Source organism: Phoca vitulina, unplaced genomic scaffold, assembly GCF_004348235.1.
Source record: "Phoca vitulina isolate PV1807 unplaced genomic scaffold, GSC_HSeal_1.0 scaffold9, whole genome shotgun sequence".
NCBI lineage: Eukaryota > Metazoa > Chordata > Mammalia > Carnivora > Phocidae > Phoca > Phoca vitulina.
Genome location: NW_022589712.1, coordinates 39865328 through 39891364, shown reverse-complemented (window position 1 = coordinate 39891364; position 26037 = coordinate 39865328). Strand labels below are relative to the sequence as shown.

At 39.6% G+C, this 26037-nt stretch overlaps 1 protein-coding gene across 3 annotated transcripts; it reads left to right on the top strand.

Moving 5' to 3' along the window:
* The first annotated feature begins 596 nt into the window (after positions 1-596).
* SMPDL3A (sphingomyelin phosphodiesterase acid like 3A) lies at positions 597-18229 on the top strand. 3 transcript variants are annotated; one of them, XM_032407959.1, is made up of 8 exons: positions 597-1487; positions 6866-7079; positions 8214-8358; positions 12837-12933; positions 13672-13841; positions 14302-14482; positions 15837-15961; positions 17596-18229. In XM_032407959.1, exons 1-8 carry the CDS (start codon positions 1376-1378, stop codon positions 17911-17913), a joined length of 1362 nt encoding a protein of 453 aa, XP_032263850.1. In that variant the 5' UTR covers positions 597-1375; the 3' UTR covers positions 17914-18229. The 3 variants fall into 3 exon arrangements, with proteins under 3 accessions (XP_032263850.1, XP_032263852.1, XP_032263851.1); XM_032407960.1 differs by lacking the exon at positions 597-1487 and adding an exon at positions 1516-1679 and having other exon boundaries at positions 17596-18135; XM_032407961.1 differs by lacking the exon at positions 6866-7079 and having other exon boundaries at positions 1424-1487; positions 17596-18135.
* The last annotated feature ends 7808 nt before the right edge of the window (positions 18230-26037 follow it).

Below are 26037 nucleotides of genomic sequence, written 5' to 3'. Positions count from 1 at the left end.
TTTTATGCTTACTTACTGAAGAATTGTTTCACAATCAATTCACTTCCACTAAAGCTTAATGAAAACTGGGGAGATGGGGGGATGGAGAAGACCGAAAAATGCTATTTTTACACTTAAAAAAAAAATCCTTTTCCTATCTTTGAAAATGTTTGGGCTAGAAACACACAAGTTATTTTGCTGTCCTTAAAGTTACTCTCTCATCTGTCCACCATTTTTTCCCCTGCCCATTTTCCTCCAGACTTTTGAGGTTGTGGACTGAAAAATTCCAAAGACCGTTCTGTCCACCACTGGAAAGCATTTTGGTTCTAGAAAGGCTTTTGAATTATCCTAAAACTGAGGCAGGACTTAAGCACTCTGGCAATACATGAAACTAGATGGAGGCACCTCGATTCCCATTTCAAAGCCCCTTTCATGTGGCACTTTCCCATTAAATTACACAGGACACAATATAAGGTTTCCTCTGATGAGAAACAAATACATTTAACAACCTCTTTTATGAGGTTAGTCATTCTGCAGGATATTTTCTTCTCCAAAGGAATTCCATGCCCTACAAATTTAAGCTATATGGTTTTTATCTTAAAGAGACCAGCATCCCCATATCCCCCTTTTAAATGGTAAAAGAAGGAGCACAGAACCCAAAGCAGTTTGGTGATCTTGGTTCTATTGTCAGACTGAGTATCTTCAAAAATTCCTTAGAAGAGTAAAATCAACTAGCTCTATGCTTTTCATGTATCTCTGGACCGCCTAAAGCACAGTTCTGAGACATTGTTCTAACTCAGTTGAGCAAACAAAAACCCCCAAACAACCAAAAAACTAAAACCTAGTGTCTTTGAGCAGTGTTCTCAAACATCACCATCACTTTAGCATCACCTGGAGGGCTATTAAAAACACAAATTACTGGACTACTCCTACCCTCCCTCCTGAGTTTCCGAAGTCATTGACCTGGGATGGGACCCGGGAATTTTCATTTCTAACTAAAATTCCCAGGTGGTTCCGATGCTGTTAGTCTAGGGACCGCCCTTTGAGATCCACTGTGCTATCCAAAACTTCTGATGACCTACTCCAAATTATGATACTTCAAGGTTCTCTGCGTGTGTTCCGCAGAGGTGCCCCATCCGTTTGGTGCCAGTGGCGTATAGGAAAGATGATCTGCTTGGGGTTTGCCCAAGCACATTCCTTCCTAGGCCAGTCACTGACGCGAAGACATAAGAGGGCAGATAATCGCCAGACAGTTGCAGAAGGTCAAACGAACCCACTCTTTGCGGAATCTGCCCTCGCACGTGACCGCTGGGCGTCTACACCCTCAGCCTTCTGCCTTCTCTCCACCCCCGGGCTAGACAGCCCCAGGCTCCCCGGCTCTTGGCCTTGACCCGCGATGGCGCTGCTGGGTGCGCTCGTCTGCTGCCTGTTGGTCGCCTGGCATGGCCGTCCCGGGCTCGGGCTGCCCCTGGCGCCCGGTGGCAGCCCGGGTCCCGCTCCGGCCATGGGTGAGTCTGCGACCCTTTCCCCGCCGGGAGCTGCCGGAGAGCGCCGGGTTAAAGCGCCCGCGCAGTCAGGAGAAGTGCTTGGGGGCAGAAGTGCGCCCCCACCGGGGCTCGGGGGAGTGGAGCCCCAGACGCGCGGAGCGCTGGGAGGAGGAGGGCGACTGCGGGACGAGAGCGCCTAGCGACCGGCGGGAGGTCGGGCTGGGGAAGTATCCTTGCCAGTGGGGGGCGCTGCAGGGGGCTGCGGAGACCAGATTTCTCCGGGTGTTTGTCCCCGGAGGAAGGAAGGAGATCTCTGCTTGTCCCAAGGAAAACCGAAGCTAGAAGCTGGATGTCCCGCCTTCCCAGAGGGCTCGATCTGCCCAGAGCGTAGGGGAGCTGCGGAGTTTTCTCTTCCCCACAGGGGTGTACATTTCAGTGGGACTCGGGGTGTCTTCTGTCCTGCTCGCCGGGGTGTGGTGGCCTTTTCTTCCCACTCCTCCAGCAGAGGACCATCACAGTCTCGATGCTACCCACCTCTTAGTCTATGTTAGAACTCGTGGGACCTGGATGCCACGGGGTTCTCTGTGGGTGGGACCAATTTTATTCATTCTTAACGCTTTAATTCAGTAGCTGTTGCAGTAGTGGTTCTCAAAATGTGGTACGGGACCAGCAGCATCAGCATCACCTAAATTTGTTAGAAAGGCAGGTTTCCAACCCACCCCAGACCTATGGAGTACGAAACTCTGAGAATGGGGGCCCAACAACCTGTTTAACGAATTTTAAGATTTTTGAATGCCCTTTGAGCCTTCAGTTTCAAAGATCAAGGTACCCCCGCCTCCCTGACTCCCTTTGAAAATAATTGCTTTGTTAATTAGAGGCGGAAAATGTTGATAGGTGGAGCTCTGTTCTGTGTTTTGGGCAAAGCGGTCTCTGAAACTCAGCACAGTGCTCGGTGCTGAAACCTCCTCTCTTCTCTGACGCCCTTGCTCTCTCACACGACTTTGGAAATGCTCTGAAAAAAATCCCTCCTCTTTGTCTGCGAGCCAAGTTCTCATGACTCAGCTGTCAGGCAGTTGAAAGCAAGAACTGTGAATCTGGTTTCCCAACTGTCAGTCATAACAAGAAATTGTCCCAAAATACTTATGCATGCTGGTTTCTGCTTTTATTAAAGCTAGTGTTGTTTTTCTTTAATTATGGGACTGTTTAGGATTTTGAGATAAAATGTCCCGGCTTGCATGGGACCACCCAATGGCGAATTTGCTGTTTGGCTTTAAGGATTTGATTGCAGAATGCCTCAAATGACAACTTTCTGATGTGTAGGGAATCTTCACTTACGCTTCCCCATTTTGATAGGGAAGCTACAAGGCTGAGTCACTTAGGGAGGGGGTAGGGATGCAGTAACTGGGGTTTAAAGACCTGCTGATGTGTCGACTCAGCAGTTTCACTGGATATATTATTTTATATGTTTTCCACTTGATGTGACCTTCTCTTTCCTCCTGACCCCATCCCAAATTGCTTCCTTTACAATACCCACCTTGACTGGCTTCTGCTTCCTTGGTGTGTGTGTGTGTATGTAAATTCCCAGTCCTGTCAAGTCCCAGGGGTCAGAGGACAACAACCCAGGGAGATCTTATGTGGGTGTGTTTGTCTACAGCTCTTTAGAATTAAGGGCGCCTGGGTGGCTCAGTCAGTTCAGCATCTGCCTGTGGCTCAGGTCATGCTCCCAGGGTCCTGGGATCAAGTCCCGCATCAGGCTCCCTGCTCTGTGGGGAGCTTCCTTCTCCCTCTTCCTCTGCCTGCCACTCCCCCTGCTTGTGCGTGCTCTCTCTCAAATAAATAAATAAAATCTTAAAAAAAAAAAAAAAGAATTAGTAGGTCAGGGCCTGCAGGAGTATTTGGTAGGAACTGACATAAGCAAACAAACAAAAATACCTATTTGAAACAATCATGTGTCTAGACATCTGAATTATGGTTTACTATGTTCTTTAGGATAAATTTTAATGTTTTTAGATAAATTATAAGGGTTTTTTTTTTGGTATAGTGTTGAGCATATATCTAGCTATGTTGACAAAACACACATGCACATGCATATCCATTTGTGGAAATCTTGGTGAATATTATCTGCAGAACAAGAGAGAAATCATCGTGTAGTGAAAAGAACTTGGGACTGCAAACCAGAGAATCTGTAGCAGAGTGTGGGCTCTGCCACAGGCCAGGTTTGTGGCCTTAGACACACACACACACACACACACAGACACACACACACACACACCGTACTTTATAATTTCACTAGAGGTGGGAGGTGAGGCCTCCAGAGGTTCATTATTCATAAATCCCAGGCTAAGGACCTGGCTGAGCTCCTCTTGGCTTCTATTTAAAGACTTCCTTCAGTGCATCTCAGTAATTACCCCCTCACTTATCTGGATCTGGCAATGCAATGTAGTGGAAAGAGCACTCTACTGGAAGTTTGGAGAGACTGGTTCTGGTTCAGCTTTCATTACTGAGTCACCGTGTGATCTGGAGGAAATCCTGAAATCTGTCTGTGCCTAATTAAAGAATGTTTATTGAGGGCCCACTATAGGTCAGACATCTTCTAGATGCTGAGGATACATAAATCTAGGTACTAGAGATGTGTTCTTAATGTGTTTCCAGTTTGGGTTTATAAAATTTTAGTATATTTATTTTCTCATGTTCCTTAATCATCACAGTATCTCATGCAAGTGTTGTCATCTATTTTACATGAGGCAAGTGGGACGGAAGGACATTTGAAGATGAGCACACACAGAGAGGCAAGCAGTTCAGTGGTTAAGAGCAGCATGGAACCTGGTGTTAGATTTCCTGAATCCCTAGCTCGACTCTGTTGTATATGACACATGTGATTTGAATTAATCTCTGTGTGCTGCAATTCCTTACCTGTAAATTGAAAATAATGATGAGTTAATGCATGTAAAGCATAAAAAAACAGTACGAAACTTAGAGTAAGTACTTGATAAATTCTAACTCTTACTTGGAGATGAGGAGGTTCAATCTCAAATTCAAGCTTGGGGTCAAAATAATAATAGTATAACTAACATTGAGTTTACTAGATGCCAGGTATCTCCTAAGAGCTTTATTCTACTAAATCACTTAACTCTCATATAGGAGGCAGTGATATTCCCATTCTGCATATAAAACAAGCCAAGATCACACCATTAGATTAGTAAGTGGAACTTGGATTGATTGATTGATTGATTGATTTTTAAAGATTATTTATTTGAGAGAGAGAGAGAAAGAGGGGGGTGGGGAGGGGCAGAGGGAGAGGGAGAGAGTCTTAAGTAGACTTTGTGCTGAGCGTGGAGCCCCATGCGGGGCTGGATCCATGACCCTGAGATCACGACCTGAGCCGAAACCAAGAGTTGGTAGCTCAACCAAGCTCAAACAAGCATCACTCAGGATTGAAAGTCATGGTAGTTTCATTCTGGAGTCCCCACTCTTAATCACAACACTATGTTGTTCTGTTTGCAGTTTATTGTACCTTAACATTCTACAAGTAATTAAAAAAACATGTTTGCATAAAAATAAGATGTACTATATATTTATACGCCAAGAAGGACAGCCTCCAGGATGATTCTGAGCTGCTTGCCAACCTTACTTTGTGTTCTGGCTAAAGTATGTCTAAGCTAAAAATAAAAGCTAGAGTATTTTTCTACGTTAAAGAATAAAATAAATCTCTCTTGACAAATGTTTTCAAATGGGGACGGAATACCAAGTAACTGATCATAAAGCCTGCTTTTTTTTTTTTAAAGATTTTATTTATTCATTTATTTGAGAGAGTGAGAGAGAGAGAGAGAGCACATGAGAGGGGGGAGGGTCAGAGGGAGAAGCAGACTCCCTGCGGAGCAGGGAGCCCGATGCGGGACTCGATCCCGGGACTCCAGGATCATGACCTGAGCCGAAGGCAGTTGCTTAACCAACTGAGCCACCCAGACACCCCTAAAGCCTGCTTTATGTCTACTTTCTCCTGGATCTTTTGTCTACCACTTCTTAGCTGTCAACTTAAATAAGTTATAAAATTGTAACAATGTTGTGGAGAAAAAATAACCCAGATATAACATACTTTTTTCACCTTAACAAGTTAACAGTTTTCAGTTTTTTGCTTTATTATCCCAGCTTTGGGTTCTTTTCAGGTGTTTGCTCACATCCATACTCAGCCTTCGTCATCTTTGTACAGACAGATACAAGTTCGCCTTCTACTTGTTTGCTCCACGTTTCTGGTGTAGGACCAGCTGCTGTGTCACTTCCGATGTGTTTCTGATATAAATTAGACATCTTCAGAGTGAACTCAAAATTCAAAGTGTGAAAAAGCCTCAATATTAAAATAATTTATTAATTGCAAATAAGAAGGCAGCAAAATCATAGATGATATATGTAAATTAGGTATAAACAAACTGGAGGACCTTTCAAAATGGGGTTCAGATTTTGACTCTGCCATTTATTAGTTGTGTATACCTGAGCAAATTTCCTAATTGACCCAGCATTCATTTTTCAACTCTAAAATGAGAACAGTGATTCCTACTTCAAGTTTTGAGAATGAAATGACATAGTATATTTAGTTTCCTTATTATAATGCCCGGCACGAATGCTTAATAAAGAGAGGTACTACTATGATTATTTGTACTTGTATTTCCTTCAATTAAAGAATTTTTCCCATGTTCTCAAATGGGTTCTTGGTTTCTCCCTGAGGTTTCATCCTCTTTAACAAATGCTTTCCTTAATATTAGTAACATTTGATACAAGTGTACACTAGGAGATTTTCCTGTACTTAGTACCTTTTAAGAGCTTCTGGCAATCCCTACTTTTGGCTTAAAGCTAGTATTAAAAATTTATATTATTTTTCCATTAATGTTGAGAGGCAAGGATTTTCAAGAAAGCAGGAGTGAGATTTAGTTCCTGGTTCTGCAATCTATTCACTGTGAAACCCTAACAGACCACATCATGTTTCTGTGTCAATTTTTCCACAAGAAGAACATAAATAAACTCTAAAACCTTAAATTCTACAAGGAAGGAAACATACTAAGACACAATATATATTATTAGTGACCTCCCAGAAGGATATCTCCCTATATTTCATTATGCAACTTATGTTTGTTATGTAATCTTTGTTAGGTAGTCATGCCGTCCCTGAGCTCATGAGTTCTGACACATGTAAGTAGTAAATTTTAGTAAATTCTTCTTACTATCTTTGGAATCCTCATCTTCTGACAGAGAAGTATTGTATTTACCTTCAGGGCAAATGAACATTTCAATCATTAAGGCTTTCCTCCATCACAGGGAGGACTATCTCTAGTTTTACTGTGAATATTTTTATGGGAATTGCTAAAGGGAAGTAGATTTAACACCATTTCTTTTCTAATCAACAGGACAGTTTTGGCATGTGACTGACTTGCACTTAGACCCTACTTACCACATCACAGATGACCACACAAAAGTGTGTGCTTCATCTAAAGGCGCCAATGCCTCCAATCCTGGCCCTTTTGGAGATGTTCTGTGTGATTCTCCATATCACCTTATTTTGTCAGCATTTGATTTTATTAAAAGTTCAGGACAAGAAGCATCTTTCATGATATGGACAGGGTAAGTGACTATATAAATACCATTAGTTACTCAATATTTATCTATGGTGTCCTAAGCTTCATTAGAATGCTGAATTCCTATGAAGATTAATTAGGTTTTAGGTTAAGAATTATTTGGGTTTTAAAAATACTATGTCAAATTAATCATTAGATTATTAGAGATAAGGAAGACTTTAGAAGTCTCAGAATTTTAATTTTTTTTAGAATACAGGCTCTAGAAAAATGTCGATGTTAGCTAAGAGATGACTCCACAAACAGAACACTTACATCAGTGTTTTGAGGTGTTTATTAATGTGATAATAGGTCTTGATTAGATAATGAAAAATAAAAGGCTACAATGGGAGTTAACCTGTGATAGCAATTTTGTACATATCGTCTCCTGGTGGTATAATTAACTAATTCTGTCTGCCATGACAGAGTGACGAGGTCTAGATTTCCTGTGCCAGCTCTAATGACCATGGTGCTATTTAACTAATTTATACATTATAACTCATTTAATCTTTGCAATTGATATTATTATTATTCCCATTTTACAGATGAAGAGATGAAGGCTGAGCATCTAAGTAACTTGCTCAAGGGCACATAGCTAGTAAATGGCAAAGCTGGGCATTTTAGCTCTGGAATCTGTGCTTTTAGTTGCTAAAATATTTGCTTCTCATAAATCTTCAGTCAAGCGGTGTAATAGGCTTGTATTTGTATTACGCCAATTTTTTAAAATAGGACTTTCTATGGGAGAAAGGTAAATGAAGAGTAGTTTATCAACTCTTAAAAATCATCTGTTGTTTTGTTGTGGAAGTGTGCAATTTACCCTCAGGGTAACAAGACATCATGCATAAATCTAGTGACTTATTATAGAAATTGATTTTGTTCTCGGGGCGCCTGGGTGACTCGGTTGATTTCAGCTCAGGTCATGATCTCAGGGTCCTGGGATCGAACTCCACTCCAGCCTCCACACTTGGCAGGGAGTCTGCTTGAGGATTCTTTCTCCCCCTCCCTCAACCCCTCCCCCTGCTTGCACCCTCTCCTTCTGCCCCTCCCCCTGCCTGCACTCTCTCTCTAAAATAAACAAATAAATCTTAAAAAAAAAGAAGTTTAGAAATTGATTTTGTTCTCTGTGATTCTGTCTCCTTTTCAGGGATAGCCCACCTCATGTTCCAGTGCATGAACTCTCAACAGACAAAGTCATAGATGTAATTGCTAATATGACAACCACCATCCGGAGTGTCTTTCCAAATCTCCAGGTTTTCCCTGCGCTGGGTAATCATGACTATTGGCCACAGGTGAATTTGATTTCAACTTCCAAAAGTGTTTAAAGGATTTTTCCCATCAGGACTGTCAAAACTATGACAATAACTAGCTGATGGTAGGGAGTGGGAGCGGGGCTCGTGGCGGTAGGGGAGTGTGCTCTTAATAACTATTGAAGAAGGTAAGACAAGTGCTTTGGAGACTTTAAAGTGACTCTTAATAATCCATAAAAAAAGTTATGTTCATAGTGAGTTATGGAAGCAAATTGCCTAGTTTGTGGATTATTGGTTCTTGTTTCCCTTCATATTCTTCCTCAATTTCTACATTCTTTTGAATAATTTTGTTGTTCATTCACATTTCCATGATAAGGTTAGCAAAGAAGTTTAATATTGACAAATGTTCACATCTTGCAGAATTTCTATCAGACATACAAAGTTCTCCACAGTCTGACCTATGCTAGATTATGATTAAAAACAAAAACATAGGGACGGCTGTGTGGTTCAGTTGGTTAAGTGTCTGCCTTCGGCTCAGGTCCCCGGATCGAGCCCCGCATCAGGCTCCCTGCTCAGCGGGGAGCCTGCTTCTCCCTCTCCTCCCTGCTCATGCTCTGTCTCGCTATCTCTGTTTCTCTCAAATATATAAATAAAAAATAAAAAAAAAAAAAAAACCCAAAACATAGCAAACTATCATAAGAACCAAAGAGGGAGGTTCCTGTTCAAGTCTAGTTTATCTAATTAAGATGTGATTCAAGACAGAGATTGTGTTCAGAATATTTAGTGGCTGATAAGCCCAGGTCTCAACCTATTAGAGTGGCCATCTGTTAAGCAGCCAGCACATAACAGTTGGATGCTGGGCCTTGCCTATAGGGTCCTGTTAGAGTAATGTAGAATCTTAGACTTGTACAGATTCAAGAGATCTCAGAGATCATTTTTTAGTTCAGGGCTTGACAAACTGTGATCTGTGGTCCAAATTGGGCCTGCCACTTGTTTTTGTTAATAGAGTTTTATCAGAACACAGCCGTGGCTCTTCTTTCTGTATTGCTTGTGGCTGATTTCTGATTTTGCGCTAGAACAGCAGAGTAGAATTGTGGCCACAGAGACTGTATGGCCCATAAGCTTAAAATACTTATTATTTGGCCCTTTATAGGAAAAATTTGCTGATCCTTGGTCTTCATTTTATAGATGGGAAAACTGAGGCCCAGAAACGTCACGTTGTTTGTTCACGTGCTCACAATTGCTTAGTGGTAGAGCCCACATCCTGGATCTTTGGTGTTCAATTAGACTAACATCTGCTCATTTATCCCTTGTTATTGCCAGATTCACATGCTCAGTATTCCTGAACATGGCATTTACTTTCCTACCTCTCTTTGTCGAGATTTATCTCCTTGCTTAGAAGGTCTTTTCCATCTCATGTCAAAAGAATGCTTCATGAGGGGTTTGATCACTTAAGTAGAGTGATTTTGAAAAGTTGTACTCTAGGATGAGCTTAAGTTTCAAGTAATTTCTTGGCACTGGCCTCCAGGCTTGAAATGAACAATATGTTAGTCTTCGCCAAGTCATCCTGTAAGCCGGTGGTCAACTTTGTTACTGCTAAGATGGTAGACCACACAGGGCAAAGGCTTGGGGACGAACAATCTCTAGAAGCCAGAGGTTAGCCACGTTGGTGTTTTGTTTTGTTTTTTAAAGATTTATTTATTTATTTGAGAGAGAGAGAGAGTGAGAGGGGGAAGGGACAGAGGGAGAGAGAGAATCTTGAAGCAGACTCCCCACTGAGCATGGAGCCCAACGAGGGGCTCAATCACAGGACCCTGAGATCATGACCTGAGCCAAAAACAAGAGTCAGCCGCCTAACTGACGGAGCCACCCGGGTGCCCTGTGCACATTGTTTTTATGTGCTTTAGGTGACATGCAGAATGGTGTCGTGGAGAACACATGGGGTTTAGGGTTGTATTCACTAGAATGTAAAACCCCATCCTGCTCTACTACTAACAGCTTGACCAACTTGGATAATTCACTTACTGTCCTTGACCCATAAGTCACTCATTTATAAATAGGAGGAATAAATAGCTGTCCTGGGAAGTTTTTGTGAGAATTAGTGATACTACACGAAAAGGCCACGGCTTCTTGCCTGGCACATAGTAGGCCCTCAGTAAGTGGAAAGTGGCAGTCGTTGCAGCAGTGAGCGGTAACATGGGGTACATTTTTCCTAACTCCTCTGGGGATTTGTTTCATTTTACTTTTATTTCTGTCTTCTTTTTGTGAAGTCAAACCTTATAATAATTCAAAGATATAGATGATATCTAAATTCTAAAATACATCCTATTATATGTATAGCTGGGGTATATTAAGCAGCCTGTATACCTTAAAGAGTTAATTTTTTTTCTCTTTCTAGCTTATGACTTTATATCTGAAAATCTTCTTTCTATTATTCTATTTCCACCCTTCCACCCCAGTTTCGGAAATGTCAAATGTAACATGAAAGCCCCACAACAAACTCTCCGACAGACGGATAGCCGAGGTCGAATTCTGGTGAATGTTAGTAACAGATATGTTAGTAACAAATTGAGCAAATAATTTGTTAACTACTTTTTCTCCATTATAATCTCATAAACATGCACATAAACCTAGTTACATAAGCATACATATACAGATGCACATCCCCACCCATTACATCAGAAGTAGATATTAGCGTGGGCTGCCCGGGGATTCCTTCCAGTCGCCACCCAAGGAAGCAGTCTGGGCCAGGGTCCTCATTTACTCCTACACTGGCCAGACTGGTGCTAACAAGCTTATGAGTGAGTCACTTCTCATTGTACCTCATTTCTCGGCAGTGCTCATGTCACAGCCAAAGAGGATTGAGATGATGGCGTGGGTACACCAGATACTTGGACATAGGAGTGATGGTCGAAAGACCTGGGATTTAGACTGAGCTCTGGAACTGATCAGCTGTCTCTGGATGAATCACCTAACTTCTCTGGTGCTCATATTTCTCATATCTAAAGTTGAGAGAAGAGTCTAGAGTAATTTTATGTAATTTTAAGATTATACATGACCATACCAGTATGTTGGGATGGCTAACACTTTTAAGTTTTTGATGTTGATGACAACCAATTTTTAATCAGAATCTGGATTGATTTATAAGTCATTGTATGATTTTCAGACAGATGATTCTGATATCTTACATAAATTGAAAATATACTTAGGATAGTTAGTTCTAGTTAGAACAAGTCGTTTGGTTATTACATTCCCTGAATGTACTTATATTTTCATCCTGTATTAGAGATATGTATTAGGAATGAATGTGACTTGGGTGTCATCTTGAAAAATAACTAAGCATTTTAACTAATGCTGACAGGAAAACTCCTTTAAGAGATAGGTCCATATTACCAATATACAGAAGAATATAAGGAGAGTGAAGAAAATGGCTTCAGTTTATTAATACAATTTTTTAAAACAAAAAATAGGAATAATTACCAAATTTCACACATGATTCGTGCATTTTTATTCAGTATGTATTTTCTTAAAATTTGGGGTATTTTTCCTTCCTTGAAGCTTATGTCACCATAAAGACTATTATAATATGATAAAATAGGATGATAAAAAATACTTTATGACAATAAAAATGTTTTATACACATATTGTTTAAAAAAATCAAAACCTGTGGGGCGCCTGGGTGGCTCAGTCGTTAAGCATCTGCCTTTGGCTCAGGTCATGATCCCAGGGTCCTGGGATCGAGCTCCGCATCGAGCTCCCTGCTCAGCGGTGAGCCTGCTTCTCCCTCTCCCACTCCCCCTGCTTGTGTTCCCTCTCTCGCTGTCTCTCTCTGTCTGTCAAATAAATAAATAAAATCTTTAAAAAAAAAAAAATCAAAACCTGTTGATGTAAAGAGACATCTTCAAATCAAAATCATGTGGTTGTAAATTTTCATTCAAGAAGTTCAGAAGTTTTATACTGGGGTGAGCATTTCAGAGGACATTGTTTAGTTCTAAAACCATGAAGTTTTCTTCATTCCCTCAGCGTGCTATACCAGCATGCATGTTCAGGCTCAAACCTGCCTCTGTGTCTGTTTAATGAGCTCACTCCCACATCTATCCTATATCCTGGCCAACCAGCAAAAGTGCTTTTCTCTGTAAATTACACTGTGCATGTTGGCGTCTGGATCATTGTCTTTGCTTTGATGCCCTTTCTTGTCAACTTGATGAAATCATTATTCAAGGCCTGGTTTGTATGTTCTCTTACTTTCCCCCCTGATGCTGTGGGCCAGACTCAATTATTCACGCCTCTATCCTCCTAGAACCTTTGTGGTATCACCTTGCACATTGTCTTATAGGTGATTGATTATATTTTTTTTTTTGTCTCCTTGAGTTATAAATTCCTTGAAGGTTACGTCTATCTAGTATTCATCCTTGCATCTCCAGATGTCTAACATAGTAGTATGTGCTCAAGTAATGTTTAAATTAGTTAATCCACGTGTCTTTAAAGTTTCAATGGTGGGTTATATTGTTTGTGGCCAGGATCAACTGCCTGTAGTCACCAGCAAGGTATACAATGCAGTAGCAGATCTCTGGAAACCCTGGTTAGATGAAGAAGCTATTCGTACTTTACGGAAAGGTAAGTGAAAGATTTATTCATCCTTAATTTGTCTCTATTTTTATTCATGTTGTTTAAACTAAGATCTTTAATGTTTGCTTGGGTGTATTCATTCTGGATGTGTCCAGTTTTTCTGGAGGCCATAAGTCATATTTGAAAGCTGAGGAGAGGTAGGGGTGGCGAGCGGACCCAGGGCAAAGCGAGCAGGTCCAAGGTCAGGGACTAGCTCTAAAAGTACCACTGCAGCAGCTCCTTGGGTGTTGTCATCACCGGCTCGCGGGTGTGAGTGGGGTTCTACCTTTAAGCCTCATCCCCCCCGGAGACTGTAGCAGCTCTGGTTTACCTGACGTCTCTTCCAAGGCAGTCTCTGGCAAGGTCCAGCTGTGTTCCCATTCTTTGCATTTTATATTTCATGCTATCTCTCATCTTAACTACCCAAACATGCAGAGGTAGAAGTTGATGCGCTAATATTTCTTTTCTAAAATTCGATACCTCATGGCCTAGTGCCCAAACAATTCATGTTTCATCTGAATATTGGATATAACTGTTATGATTAGCTCGGTGTGTGGGAAGGCTGCCGCTGGACCTGGCACACAGTAGGTTTTCAGTGTTAAACCTGTGTACATACAAACTAAATAATGAGAAATAAGTACAACCTTCCTGACTGGCTTGTGAGCCATAATTAAGAATTTGCTTTCATAGTCACTGTGAATTTCTACGTGTGTTTTTCTAGAGTGTGTCTTAAATTTCTTTTTATAGGGGGCTTTTATTCACAGAAAGTATCACCTAATCTGAACCTTAGGATCATCAGTCTAAACACAAACTTGTACTACGGCCCAAATATCGTGACTCTGAATGAGACTGACCCAGCAAATCAGTTTGAATGGCTGGAGAATACACTGAACACCTCTCAGCAAAATAAGGAGAAGGTAGATCCCAGAGACCAAAATCTATCAGGGGATAAACAGGGGCTAAATGTGTGCATTTATTAACTCGAGTGGGGTCAGGTATTAATAAAAGTATTAAAATTTGAAGATGTTTTCACACGAAACACCTTATGGTTTAATTAACTCTGTTGTGTTTGTTTGATTTTCTTTGCTTTTAATGCTTTGAGGACTGATTGATATCTGTTTTTTTATCAAAAAAAAAATTGTGACCAAGGTCACAGTTACCAAATATCATCAACAGTGTCGTTTAAATGAGTCAAATGCAAATGTAGTGATATTAATAGTTTTAGAATTTCATCTTTTTGGGGGCATAGGAGAGATGGGATATTAGCTTTCTAAATTTTAATTAATATACTTTCAATCTCGGGTATCTAAATGTCATTTGGTTGTGGTAAGTGTGCAAAAAGATTCTCATCAGTCTTCCTTGTGTTTCTTTTTCCAGGTGTACATCATAGCACATATTCCGGTGGGGTATCTGCCCTATTCCGGCAGCACCACAGCAATGAGGGAAGTCCATAATGAGAAATTGATAGATATTTTCAGAAAATACAGCAGTGTCATTGCAGGACAATTTTATGGACACACTCACAGAGATAGCATGATGGTTCTTTCTGATAAAAAAGGTAATATGATATTCTGTTTGCATCTCCCCAATCCAAGATGCTAGAGCAGAGCAGTGGATATCCGGTAATTTTTATTGAGCCAGCAAATTAAAAGTTTCACTAAATCAACCTGCCAGCCCCAGATTTTTCTGAATTATCTTCTATACTTGTAAGTCAAGTGTCTAATTCATATTTAGGCCTGCAGTTGGGTTTCTCCCTATTTGTTCCACGGGGCCACCATCATTTGATAGCTGTCAACAAAAAAACCCTCTGAAACCCTCAGCTCACTCAACTTTTCTTTCAGATCCTCACGTTTAGAGAAATACTGCTGTTCGTTATTTACCTCCTAGACTCAAATTTCTTGTGATATGATTTGTTTTACTTCTCAGAATTTGATTAGCAAAGCACAATTTACCATTAGTTTAAAATATATCAAGCACTTAATTTTAAGTGCAAATCAACATTGTCATTTACTCAGAATTAGAAGAAAAAAAAAAATAGAAGAAGCTCGAGCATCAAACAAACAATGATTACCTATTTTTAAGGATGACCTCACAAGGACAGGAAATTGGGAGTTAACAAAATAAGAGTTCTGATTTTAGAGTAGTCAGCTAGGGAAAAAAAACTATGTATTTTTTTCAGCAATTGGGGAATGTTTTCAAAATGCATTACCTCTTTCATCTACAATGAATACGCTTGGTAAAAAAATGACCATTTTTCAGCATGTGATAGCTTTTTTTACTCAGAAATTTAGTCCTATAGTAGCTATGTATAAAAACATGGTGACACTAATCAGATTCTTATGTGTCATTATTGGCATGTTCTAGGTAGATGCATAGAACAAACTAGTTTTGTATTTGTGTGTGTGTGTACTTGTAATAACTTGGATTTTGTTATTATGAAAATTTTCAAATATGCCCCAAAGCAGAGAATAATAAAACAACCCCCCATGTACCATCACTGATATTTGACACCTATCAAGATTTTGCCACATTTGCTTTATCTGTTCATTTTTTTATTCTTTTTTCTTTTCCTCAAGTATTTGAAAGTGAGTCTCAAACATTAGATCTATTTTAGGCCTACGTGCTTCTGTATGCATTGCTAAATATATGACTAGCTTACATAATCTTAATATGATTGACTTACCTAACAAGATCAACAAAAATTCTTTGGTATCATCTAATAGCAAATCATAATAAAATTCCTCTATTTTCTCAAAAGTGTCTCTTTATAGTTGTTTCAAGTCAGGATTCATCAAGGATCATATGTCATTTGGCTGTGATGTCTGTTAATCTCTTAATTTGAATTTGTTCACATTTTTAATAAAGTTAAACTCAATTAAAAAAATATGTTTATGTACATATGTTTTATCCAGGAAGTCCAATAAATTCTTTGTTTGTGGCTCCTGCTGTTACCCCAGTGAAGAGTGTTTTGCAAAAACAGACCAACAATCCCGGCGTCAGGCTATTTCAGTATGATCCTCATGATTATAAATTATTGGTAAGTTGGCACAATTTTAGAATTATGCATGTCTTTGCACAGTTTTCATTAGTTTAGTCGAATGTTTTCAGCTTAACTAGGTAAGTTGTTTCTATGTTGAAATCTCATGATGTCTTTCTTCTTTTTTATATTTGGCGTATCAGCATTTGCTAAGTATGGGTATAGGAGGTCAGCTTTGGGGAGGTTGTTTCTGTCCTTCTAAGGACTTCACGTTTGTTTAGCACATTGGTCAGGGCCTGATTTGTGGACTTGTATACATACTGAAACTTTTCACTAAGCCCTATTTATTACTAATTACTCTTCCCTAAAACATAGTTGTGCAGATCATTGTAGACTCTGAAGCCGTACTCTTTCAAGAGTTGTTTTACCTAACTTCTTGCCCCAGTCTATTCATCTGTGAAATGAGGATTAAACTAAGCATTACTGACCTCACAGAGTTGCTGTCAAGATTACGTGAACAGATATGTGTAAAACACTTAGAAAAATGCTTGGCTTATAGTAAGCACTCAATACATGTTGGCAAATTTTTTTTTGTAAAGAAAATAAATTGAGCTGGACATTTATTTTTGAGACACATGTTCTCTGGAGCTTACACCCGACTATGTTTTAGATCAATTTAGCCTCGAAAGGCTGGGTGTTTTGCTTATGAGTACTGCCCCTTTTAATTAATATAATTTGAAAAGAAATTTTCAATTAAAGCTCTATTGATGTAAATGCATTTTTTTTCTGGATAAATTTAATAGGAGGTAGCTCTCTTATTCTGTAGAACATGTTTTTATGAAGGAAGAAGGGCAGGGAAAGTATGATTTAATTTGTAAACATTAGATTAAATAAAACAGTTGACTGAATTATTTTTACAACTATTAGTTTCCTATTTTGGGATCTGAACATCAGATACACATACACGTATATATACATATATGTTACATATATTATATATGTGTATACATGTACATATACATGTGTGTGTATATATACACACACATACTGACATGGAAAGATGCCATGATATAGCACTGAATTATTTTTAAAAGTGCAAAACAGTGTATTGTATAACTTCATTTTTTGAAAAAGCCAAAAAGATAGTAAATAGGTATGTATATTCTAAATATTTATATTTGTTTTGTACATAAAGTCTAGAACAACACACATACATTGTTTTAACAAGTTGTTCATTGGGGAGAAAAAACCCACTTTAATTTACAGTGCCGATTTCCATGATATAGATACTCCCATCACGGCCAATTTTAAGCTGCCCAAGTGATGTCAATTAACTTGCAAGACTGCTGAAAATTGGACGGTCGGCTCTGCGAGCTGATGCAGCGGCCTCAGCACACCACTGATTTACATGCAGTGATTTTATTAGCAGTGGTTACTTTTGAGGCGTGTGAATCAAAAGCTTTTTATTTTGTACATCTCTCTGTATAGTTGAGATTATTTTCTGTTATGTTCCTTCATTATTTCCCATAGAAAGAAGTAATATAGATTTTTCTATTGGGACTTTTTTTTTTCTCACTGTTTTTAAATGACTACAACTTTAAATGAAGAATGTCACACAAATCCTAATAAGGACTCTTCTTGCTGTGCAGTACTTTATATGCCAAAGAATGAACCAAGCTTTGTTTTTGACATAGGATATGTTGCAGTATTATTTGAACCTGACAGATGCAAATCTAAAGGGAGAATCCAATTGGAAGCTGGAGTATGTGCTGACTCAGACCTACAGCATTGAAGATTTGCAGCCAAAAAGTTTGTATGGATTAGCTAAACAATTTGCAGTCCTAGGCAGTGAGCAGTTTACAAAATACTACAATTACTTCTTTGTGAGTTACGACAGCAGTGTAATTTGCGATGGGAAGTGTAAGACCTATCAAATTTGTGCATTTTTGAGTCTTGATCATAGTTCCTATGTAGATTGCCTCAAACAACATTATATAAAGTACCATCCCTAGTATTTCATGGTTTGTGTTCATAGAAAATGTAACACTGTTCTGTTTCTGAGATCAGTTTGTGGAAATTGTTACATAAATCTTTGTGAGTTACTGAGTGGGCAAGCAGAATTCCTATCTTTGCTTTCTTTTTTATAATCCTCAAATGTAGATATTTGTAACATTCTAAATCTTATTATATCGAATATATTTGAACTGCCCATTTCTAGAAGGATGTCTGGACGTGAATACCCTATCTTCCAGTTTATAGATCTAATGCAAACTCTTGTACATTCTTGAAATTGTCATTTATGCAATAAAGCAAATGATTTCTCCTCAAGTATGATGAATTATTTTTATTTTTTTAATATATTTATTTTTATTTAAATGCAATTAACGTATAATGTATTATTGGTTTCAGAGGTAGAGGTCACTGTTTCATCAGTCTTACATAACACCCAGTGCTCGTTACATCATATGCCCTCCTTAATGTCCATCACCCATTTACCCCATCCCCCCACCCCCTCCCCTCCAGCATCCCTCAGTTTGTTTTCGATGATTAAGAGTCTCTTATATTTTGTCTCCCTCTCTGATTTCGTCTTGTTTTATTTTTTCCATGATGAATTATTTTTAATAGGAAAATTTTCTTTTAATTCACTCTTAAAAATTTATGTGTAAACTGAGGTTCAAACTGTTTAAATCTCATGTGTAAACTGAGGCTAGCATAGCTTCCATGCACTGTCTACTGTTGGGAAAACACCAAGGTCTTATCGAGGCCATCATGGAGCCTGGAAACACCACAGGACCTGAGTTGCTTAGCTGTCTTTACTCTGTGAATGAAGGGGAGTCCTCTTTAGTACCACTAACTTTTAAGGAAGAGAATGTCACAAGTTGTGCTTCTTGTAACTGCAGTACTGGCATAAGGCCTAGATCCTGGCCCAGTGCCTGGCACTTAGTAAATAATTGCCGAAAGGAATTGAAAGGTATGAGTATTTCTCAAAGAAATTTGTGAGGATGCAGCAGTGGTGTTTTCTTTGTCACGATACCTCAAAAGAGGATAAAAATGAGCTTTTATTTTGTGGGATTGTTTTTTGGGTTCTCCCATGGTTGCTTGCCTCTCAGCAGCTTCCCTCAAGCTGTTGTTTGCTTCCAGGCTAAGTAGGAGAATTCGAGTAGAAAAGCAGAGGAGGAGGCCTGGAGATTTAGGAAACCTCAATACTTTGGCTCACTGAATACAATCAACCTGAGGTCAATCCTGAGGTCAATCAACAAGAAGAGTGAAACTCATTATCCTGTGACTGGTTTGACTTTGTGTAAAAACAAAAACAAAAACAAAAACAAAAACAAAAAAAACTTATACATGTAAGATCTCACCATAATGACACTAAATTATTCTGATTTCCAAAGGGCTGAGAACACAAATATTGCAAAATAAAAATATAACATCTAAGAGACTATCGATATTCATTAAGGAAACATTTTCTTAATTAAAAAGAAAAAGAAGTGAGGATCTGGAAACAAAGCAAAAATTCAATGTTATAAAATAATCTCATTATTTAGAATTCATCCTGTCTTCAATTTTATATTCAAAGTTGGTATTGTCAAATGCCTACATTATATATTTATATATTTTTATACTCATGGACAGAAGTTTTAAGAAAACAGGTTTGTACCATATAAGAAAAAGAATTTTAAATGGCGAAAACCAAAGATGATGCGCACTGACTCCAAACGAGTCCCTGCGGTGGGAGTGAAGAAGTTTGGGTTTGCAGGATTACGGTGGAGGAAATTCCTGCATTGGCTAAGATTTGGGGCAGTGAACCGGCAGGGTCCTTTCTACGTTATTCTACGGCTTAAAATTTTTAATGCTATCTTTTTGTGTTCAGATTACTTTTACCTTAAAATAGAAATAAATGGTCTCACATTTCAAGTAATATTCAGGGATGTTATCAGTAATTAAATGAATTTTACCATTCTAAAATCAGAGCATGTTACAATTATTTATCGTGGCTTTCTTTTCAGGTTATTATTACCAAATCTCAAATTCAGCTGCCCATTGCTTGAAAGGTCAATACTCAAGAGATAAGTGTTGATTGGAAAGGAATATGAGCTCTATTCAGAAGGCCAGCCACCTGGAGAGAAGGCAGACACTTGTCCAAAAGCCAACTCTGAGGCTTCTGTCTCGCCAAGAGGGTTTTAGAAGGACAGGAGGTCTTATTAATCAGTGAGGGGTGCAGTGGCCTGTATCATTTCCTAATTCTCTGTAGATTTCGTGGTGCCTATTTACAACTTTCAGTGCTTGAGGCTAGTGCAAGAGGCCTAATTCCCGTTCCGGGATGTGTGAGAATACTCCTTCTAGAAAGGAAGGTAAGATTTATAGATTCACAAGGAGGGTTAGTAAATCAATCATATGAACTTAAGAACACCTATTAAAGACCATCTTGCTAGTTATGAAGATCAAGGCGACCTCAATTCCCCACTGTCAATTTACCATTCCATATCTATGGGATTAAGGACCGAGGTCCATTTTCCGTAGCTTCTCCATGCTGATATAGGGCATAGTCAGGACCTTCGAATGGAACATGTTAATGTGGGTTTGAAGCATTCCTTTATGCACAACTGATGTGACTTGCTTGCACAGTTTTGTCCACACATTGTAATGAGCTTAATTCCTATGTATACACATCATACTACTAGCATGAGGGTGAGTCCTAATTTTAGAATGCCTTAGAATGCCTTCTCATATGGACCTAAGTCCTGATGGTATCCAGGACAAGATGTTTGTGAACCAATTCCATCCTTTCTGGAACAGGGGTATATGGCAATCTAGAGTTTGCTGCAACCAAGTGGCTTGCTTTCTGATTTTATCAATACTGGTTTCCACTTCTGAAGAGGTATTGATATAAGCACAGCAAGATGAATTTGCAGCAACATCAACTCCCCCTTGATAAGCTAGGATATAGTCTAGAGCCATATGCTTATGCAGGCCTTTAGGGAATCTAATGATATTTGCTCAAGTTAGCCAAAGATTTGGTGGTTTCGTGATGGTTAGAGTTTGGGACAAGTTGCAAAGCACATGTTGCTGAGCGGCAGCTTCCCATTATGGCAACACCGTGTAACCAAAGAAATATTCATCCCCGTCAGGGATATTGCCTGTGTGGTCACAGTAAGTCTAGTAGATAATTTCAGGGAACTAGCCCAGTGTTTAGTCTCATTAGCCAAGTAGAGGGACAAGGGGATTCCTGGGGTGTCCAGAAAGGGTAGAAGAATTTATAATACAGTCTGTGACCCAGGGGACTCCATCTGATTTGCAAGTAAAGACAAACCCAGCCAGAGCACAATGATGAAAGGTGGAGTCCTTCTCAAGTCTTCGTGAGAATCAGCTTACCAACAGGGCAGCTCAGTCCATCCAATCTCTGCTCGCCTGAACCTGGCTATGGCTATCATCTGTAGCCAGAAAGAAAACAAGACTCTTGTTCACACATAGGGAGCTGGTCCCTTTTGTGAGATGGTTTCATGTGCTATCTAACTGGGGAATACATGCCTATTTTCTGTCCTTTGAAAATAACCTCTTTTAGTACAGTACTTAGAGGGACTATGAGACACTGGGGTGCCTCATGATCATTTTGAGAGAATCTAGCCTATTCTAACACTATAGATTTTTTAAATAGTCTTTTTTTTTTTTTAATTAAGTAAGCTTTATGCCCAATGTGGGATATGAACTCATGACCCTGCGATCAAGAGTCACATGTTCTACTGACTGAGCCAGCCAGGTGCCCTCTAACCCTATACATTTTTATCCTGGCCTTAGGGATTGGAAACCAATTGCCTTTGGGGATTTCTGAGATGTTATAAATGGAGTGGACCAAGGGGTCTCCATGGTCGAGCACTGACCGGGCTTTCGGATGACATGTCCAACAATCAATAGCACATGTGGCTGTAGCCAAAGTCTGAATTACCCATCCTAGTGTCCTGTCTTTCCAATCTAGGGCGAGAGAAGACATGGTTAATTTGGATCACAGAGTGAACACAGTTGTCATGGATTTCCTTTCCTAAAGGGGTATTTTAAATCCTGAATAGGATGGCTTCCCCAGCTGGGGGGTTTTAGTGGCCTCTTGTTGTCAGTAGGTGGAGCCCTCTTCACCCTGGTGTGGTGCATCCATGACTTTACGTCTGCAAGTTTTAGAGATGTATGAGTGGTTAATAAGACTTCACAAGGCCCCAACCATTTCTCAGCCAACTGCTGATTGGGTCCTTAATTTTTCCAGGTCTTTAATAGTACTGTGTCTCCAGGCCTGAAAGGATGTAGTGGCTCATCTGACGGATACATAGACCTAGAGGGGACAAACTTGTGCAAAACAGTTCATATTTGACTCAAAAGTTTTACATGTTGTTTACTCCTATTTTCACTTTCTTAGTCTAAAGGTGATGTCCCCAGAGCCGAGTTCTGAAAGAGTCTTCCATTTATAATCTCAAAAGGGCTTGATTTTAGCCTGCTTCTGGGGGCAACCCTAATGCAGAGCAGGGCAATAGAATTTTATCCCATTTCAAGTTTGTTTCTTGACAGATTTTGGCCAAAGTCTTTTTCAGTGTATGATTCATTTTTGCTATTTTTCCTTGAGGTTTCCATGAAGCATATGATTTCTAGTTGATCTGTAAAGCAGTATTTCCTTTCTGTACCACATTAAATCCAAAGGCAGGTCCATTATCATTCTGAATAGTGTAGGGTAAACCAAACCTAGGAAAATTTCCTTTAGCAAGAGTCTTACAATGTTTGAAGATTTTTCCTTTTGGGTGGGGAAATCTTCAACCCATCCCAAAAAGTCAACCCATCCCAAAAAGGTATCTACAAACACTAGTAAATATTTAAAATTCCCAGTAGTCCTAGGTATCGGATAAAGGCTATTTGCCAATTCCCCTTTATATTATATCCCTTGGCTTGGTGGGTGTCTCTCATTTTTTGATTATTCTTTGCACATATAGGGCATCTCTGGGTGATTATATGGGCCATTTTCCATAGATATGGCCCTTTGCTAGGCTTTGTTGTGCTTGACCTGAGATCCCAACCACGGAGACAGTCTTCTGGGCATTCCGTGTCAATTTAGTATTCAAGATACTGTGTGTGACCCCTGTATCTACTCAAAAGTCCATCGGTTCATTGCCTACTGTCAATTTTACCTGGGGCTCCTGTGGGGAAATGATCAGTGAGGTATAGGGAGACCCAGGGCTTCTTCATTCATTCCTATTGCTCCTTTCTCCTTTTGGAGTTTTTTCTGTCTATCAGGGGTGCTCTGTCCGATGAAGGTCATGTTTCTGGGGCCCCTGGGTCAATATGTGTATTTCCAACAGGCTTGATAAGTTCTTTCTAACCAGGCTGCTGGGTTTTCAGTTATTTCTTTCCTTGATTCTTGAATCTTACCCAAACTGTACTGCTCCTAGGAACCTCTTTACTTAAACCTGCCGTCATACACCACTGATAATGCTCAAACCGTTTGGGTCCCAATTGGGCTCAACCAATAAGACGGCAGTTCCTGGGTCTGGGGTCTGGGCTGGATTTTCTCATCTGCTTTAGCTAGTACTAGATGTCTTTTGTTGGCAGTTAATATCATATTCATTAAAGCTTATATGTCTGCCCAAGTTGGTTGATGGGTCACAAAAATGCTTAAAAAGAGTTCCACCACCTTTTGGGGGTCATCCCTATAAGAGAGATTGTCATTTTTTTCAATTCATTAAGTCTGAAATTGAAAAAGGTGTTTATGTCCAATAATATCTGAGTGGCTATCCTTGAGCATCAATGCTCTCTAATGGGTATTGTCTCAAAGGATATTGCCTAGGCACCATAGTAGGTGCTCCCTGTCCAAACTGGATGCCCTGTCAGGTCTTAAAGGGAGAGACTATTCCAGGATTCCCTTGTCCCATCCCATAGGATGGTGGGATTAAAGCCCCAACAGGAAGAGAAGAAGGTGTAGGTAAGAACTCTGGCAGAGGAAACAGTAGAGCTAGATTTACCGTATATTCTTCCTCCTCCTTCTCTCTTTGTTTTTCATTCACATTATCAAGACACACTTTTGGTCTTTCTTTTAGTCTCTGTGCCATTAAGTTACTGGTTTCCTGAGCAGCATCTTTATGATGTAAAGACATGAAGGCTTGAACATAGGGTATCTCATCATCCTTTCCTGCCCTTTGACAAAAAAACTCTAACTGTAAAATAGTGTAATATTTTAAAGATCCATTTAAGGACCATCTGTCATCTGATTCTAGATGGCATATTGGCCAGGCAGTATTAAAATAGAAAATTGAGCCACCTGGGTGGCTCAGTCGGTTAAGTGTCTGCCTTCAGCTCAGGTCATAATCCCAGGGTCCTGGAATCAAGCCCCATGTTGGGCTCCCTGATCAGCGGGGAGCCTGCTTCTCCCTCTCCCTCTGCCCCCCACTTGTGCTTGCTCTCTCTAGTGTTCTCTGTCAAATAAATAAATATAACCTTAAAAAAAAATAGAAAACCATCTTTTCTGAGTCATAGATTCCTGGCTGTATTCTTTCCATTTATTCAAAATCCAACCAAACAGGGGTAATTAGTGGGATAGAGGTAGAACTTCCCATTACACAAGAGACTATAAACATACACACACACACACACACACACACACACACACCAGATCTGCCCTGAATCTTGAAGAAATTGGCTGTTATTCAAGTTCTTAGTTTCTCTCAATGTTGTGCCTCTCCCAGAACAGAAGAGCTCAGACAACAACAAAATCACCTGGCACGTCACAAAAAACTACGTCGCTATGCACTTCTGACAAACTCACCTGGTCCACTCACCTTCTGACAAACTCACATAGCAGTCACCTTGTTCCAAATGTTCTTTTCCTTTCCCTTCAAGTCAAAAGTGAAACTGGCAGTTAATGTTGGTTGGGAATCAACAGGCAGTTTCCCCGAGACAAAAGAAGCCTCCGCACCTGCAGGGACAGATCTCTCAGATTCCCTCCCGGAGACCATCTAGCCCTGACCTGTTCATTGCCTGCAGTCTTCCAGGTGGTCAGGCTCCTGAATAAAGCTCTGTTCCTTCCCAGTCAACACTTGTCTCCTGAGTGTTGATCTTTCCTGCAACAGGCAGTCAAATTTGGGATTCAGTAACATTATGTTCAAATATGTAATAAATGTTATAATGCCCACACTAAAACTTGTCTTGATTTGTCTCTGGTTATGGATAGTGCTTTGACAAATTCATATACTACATCCTACTTAGATTTTTAAAATTGCTACTTTGAAACCAGTTTTGTTGATAGGAAGGAGGGGTGCAAAAGTGAGGAAAATGGCAGATAGGTCTTAATAAGGGCCACTGATTTCGGTGGGTAGAGAGATTTAAGGGCAAAATGTACCTGCTTATGTATGCAATACTAGAAATATCTATTTGAATGAATTCTTCCCATTTATAATAGTAATATCTTTGCATATTATGAGTGGGTTGGCTAAACTGAGCAGACATCTTCCATCTTGCATGAATGCAGTTGAAGAATTTGCTTAGTGGATTCAGCAGCCCTCCGCGTGTTGCCTTGTCCTGGGACATCATCTGATCTTGCATTCAGACTCCTGAGAGAGTTCTATTACTCTAGACTCTTGGCAGGTGAGCATAGTATTCACCTTCCTCTAACTACTGGAGCTATTTTATCTTCCAAAAGAACTGAATCACTGAAAATAACTACAGTGGGTCGGTTCTATAATATAAATTTGAAGATGAAATTCTCTGCTGCTTAGCAATTTAGTCTGAGGAGTATACCTAAGATTAAGCTCTCAAAAATACACAATAAGAGTATAAAAATATCTATGGGAGCATTGTTTGTAGTAACAATAAAAAAACCTAAAAACCACTTAAATATACCTCAACAGGAGAATGGATGGATGAAATATTATTTATTCAGAAAGAGGAGTATTATGCAGAACTGAAAATTAACATTCATAATGTCACAAACATAACAATGAGTGAAAAAACAAGTTGCCAAGGGATAAATACAATATCGTACCATTTATATCAAACTTTAAAAATGAAGAAATAGCATTGCTTAGAGATATGTATGTAGCACACCAAAAAGAGGTATGCTGGTAAAATAAACATCAAATACAGGAACGCTGGAGGTTAGTGAATGA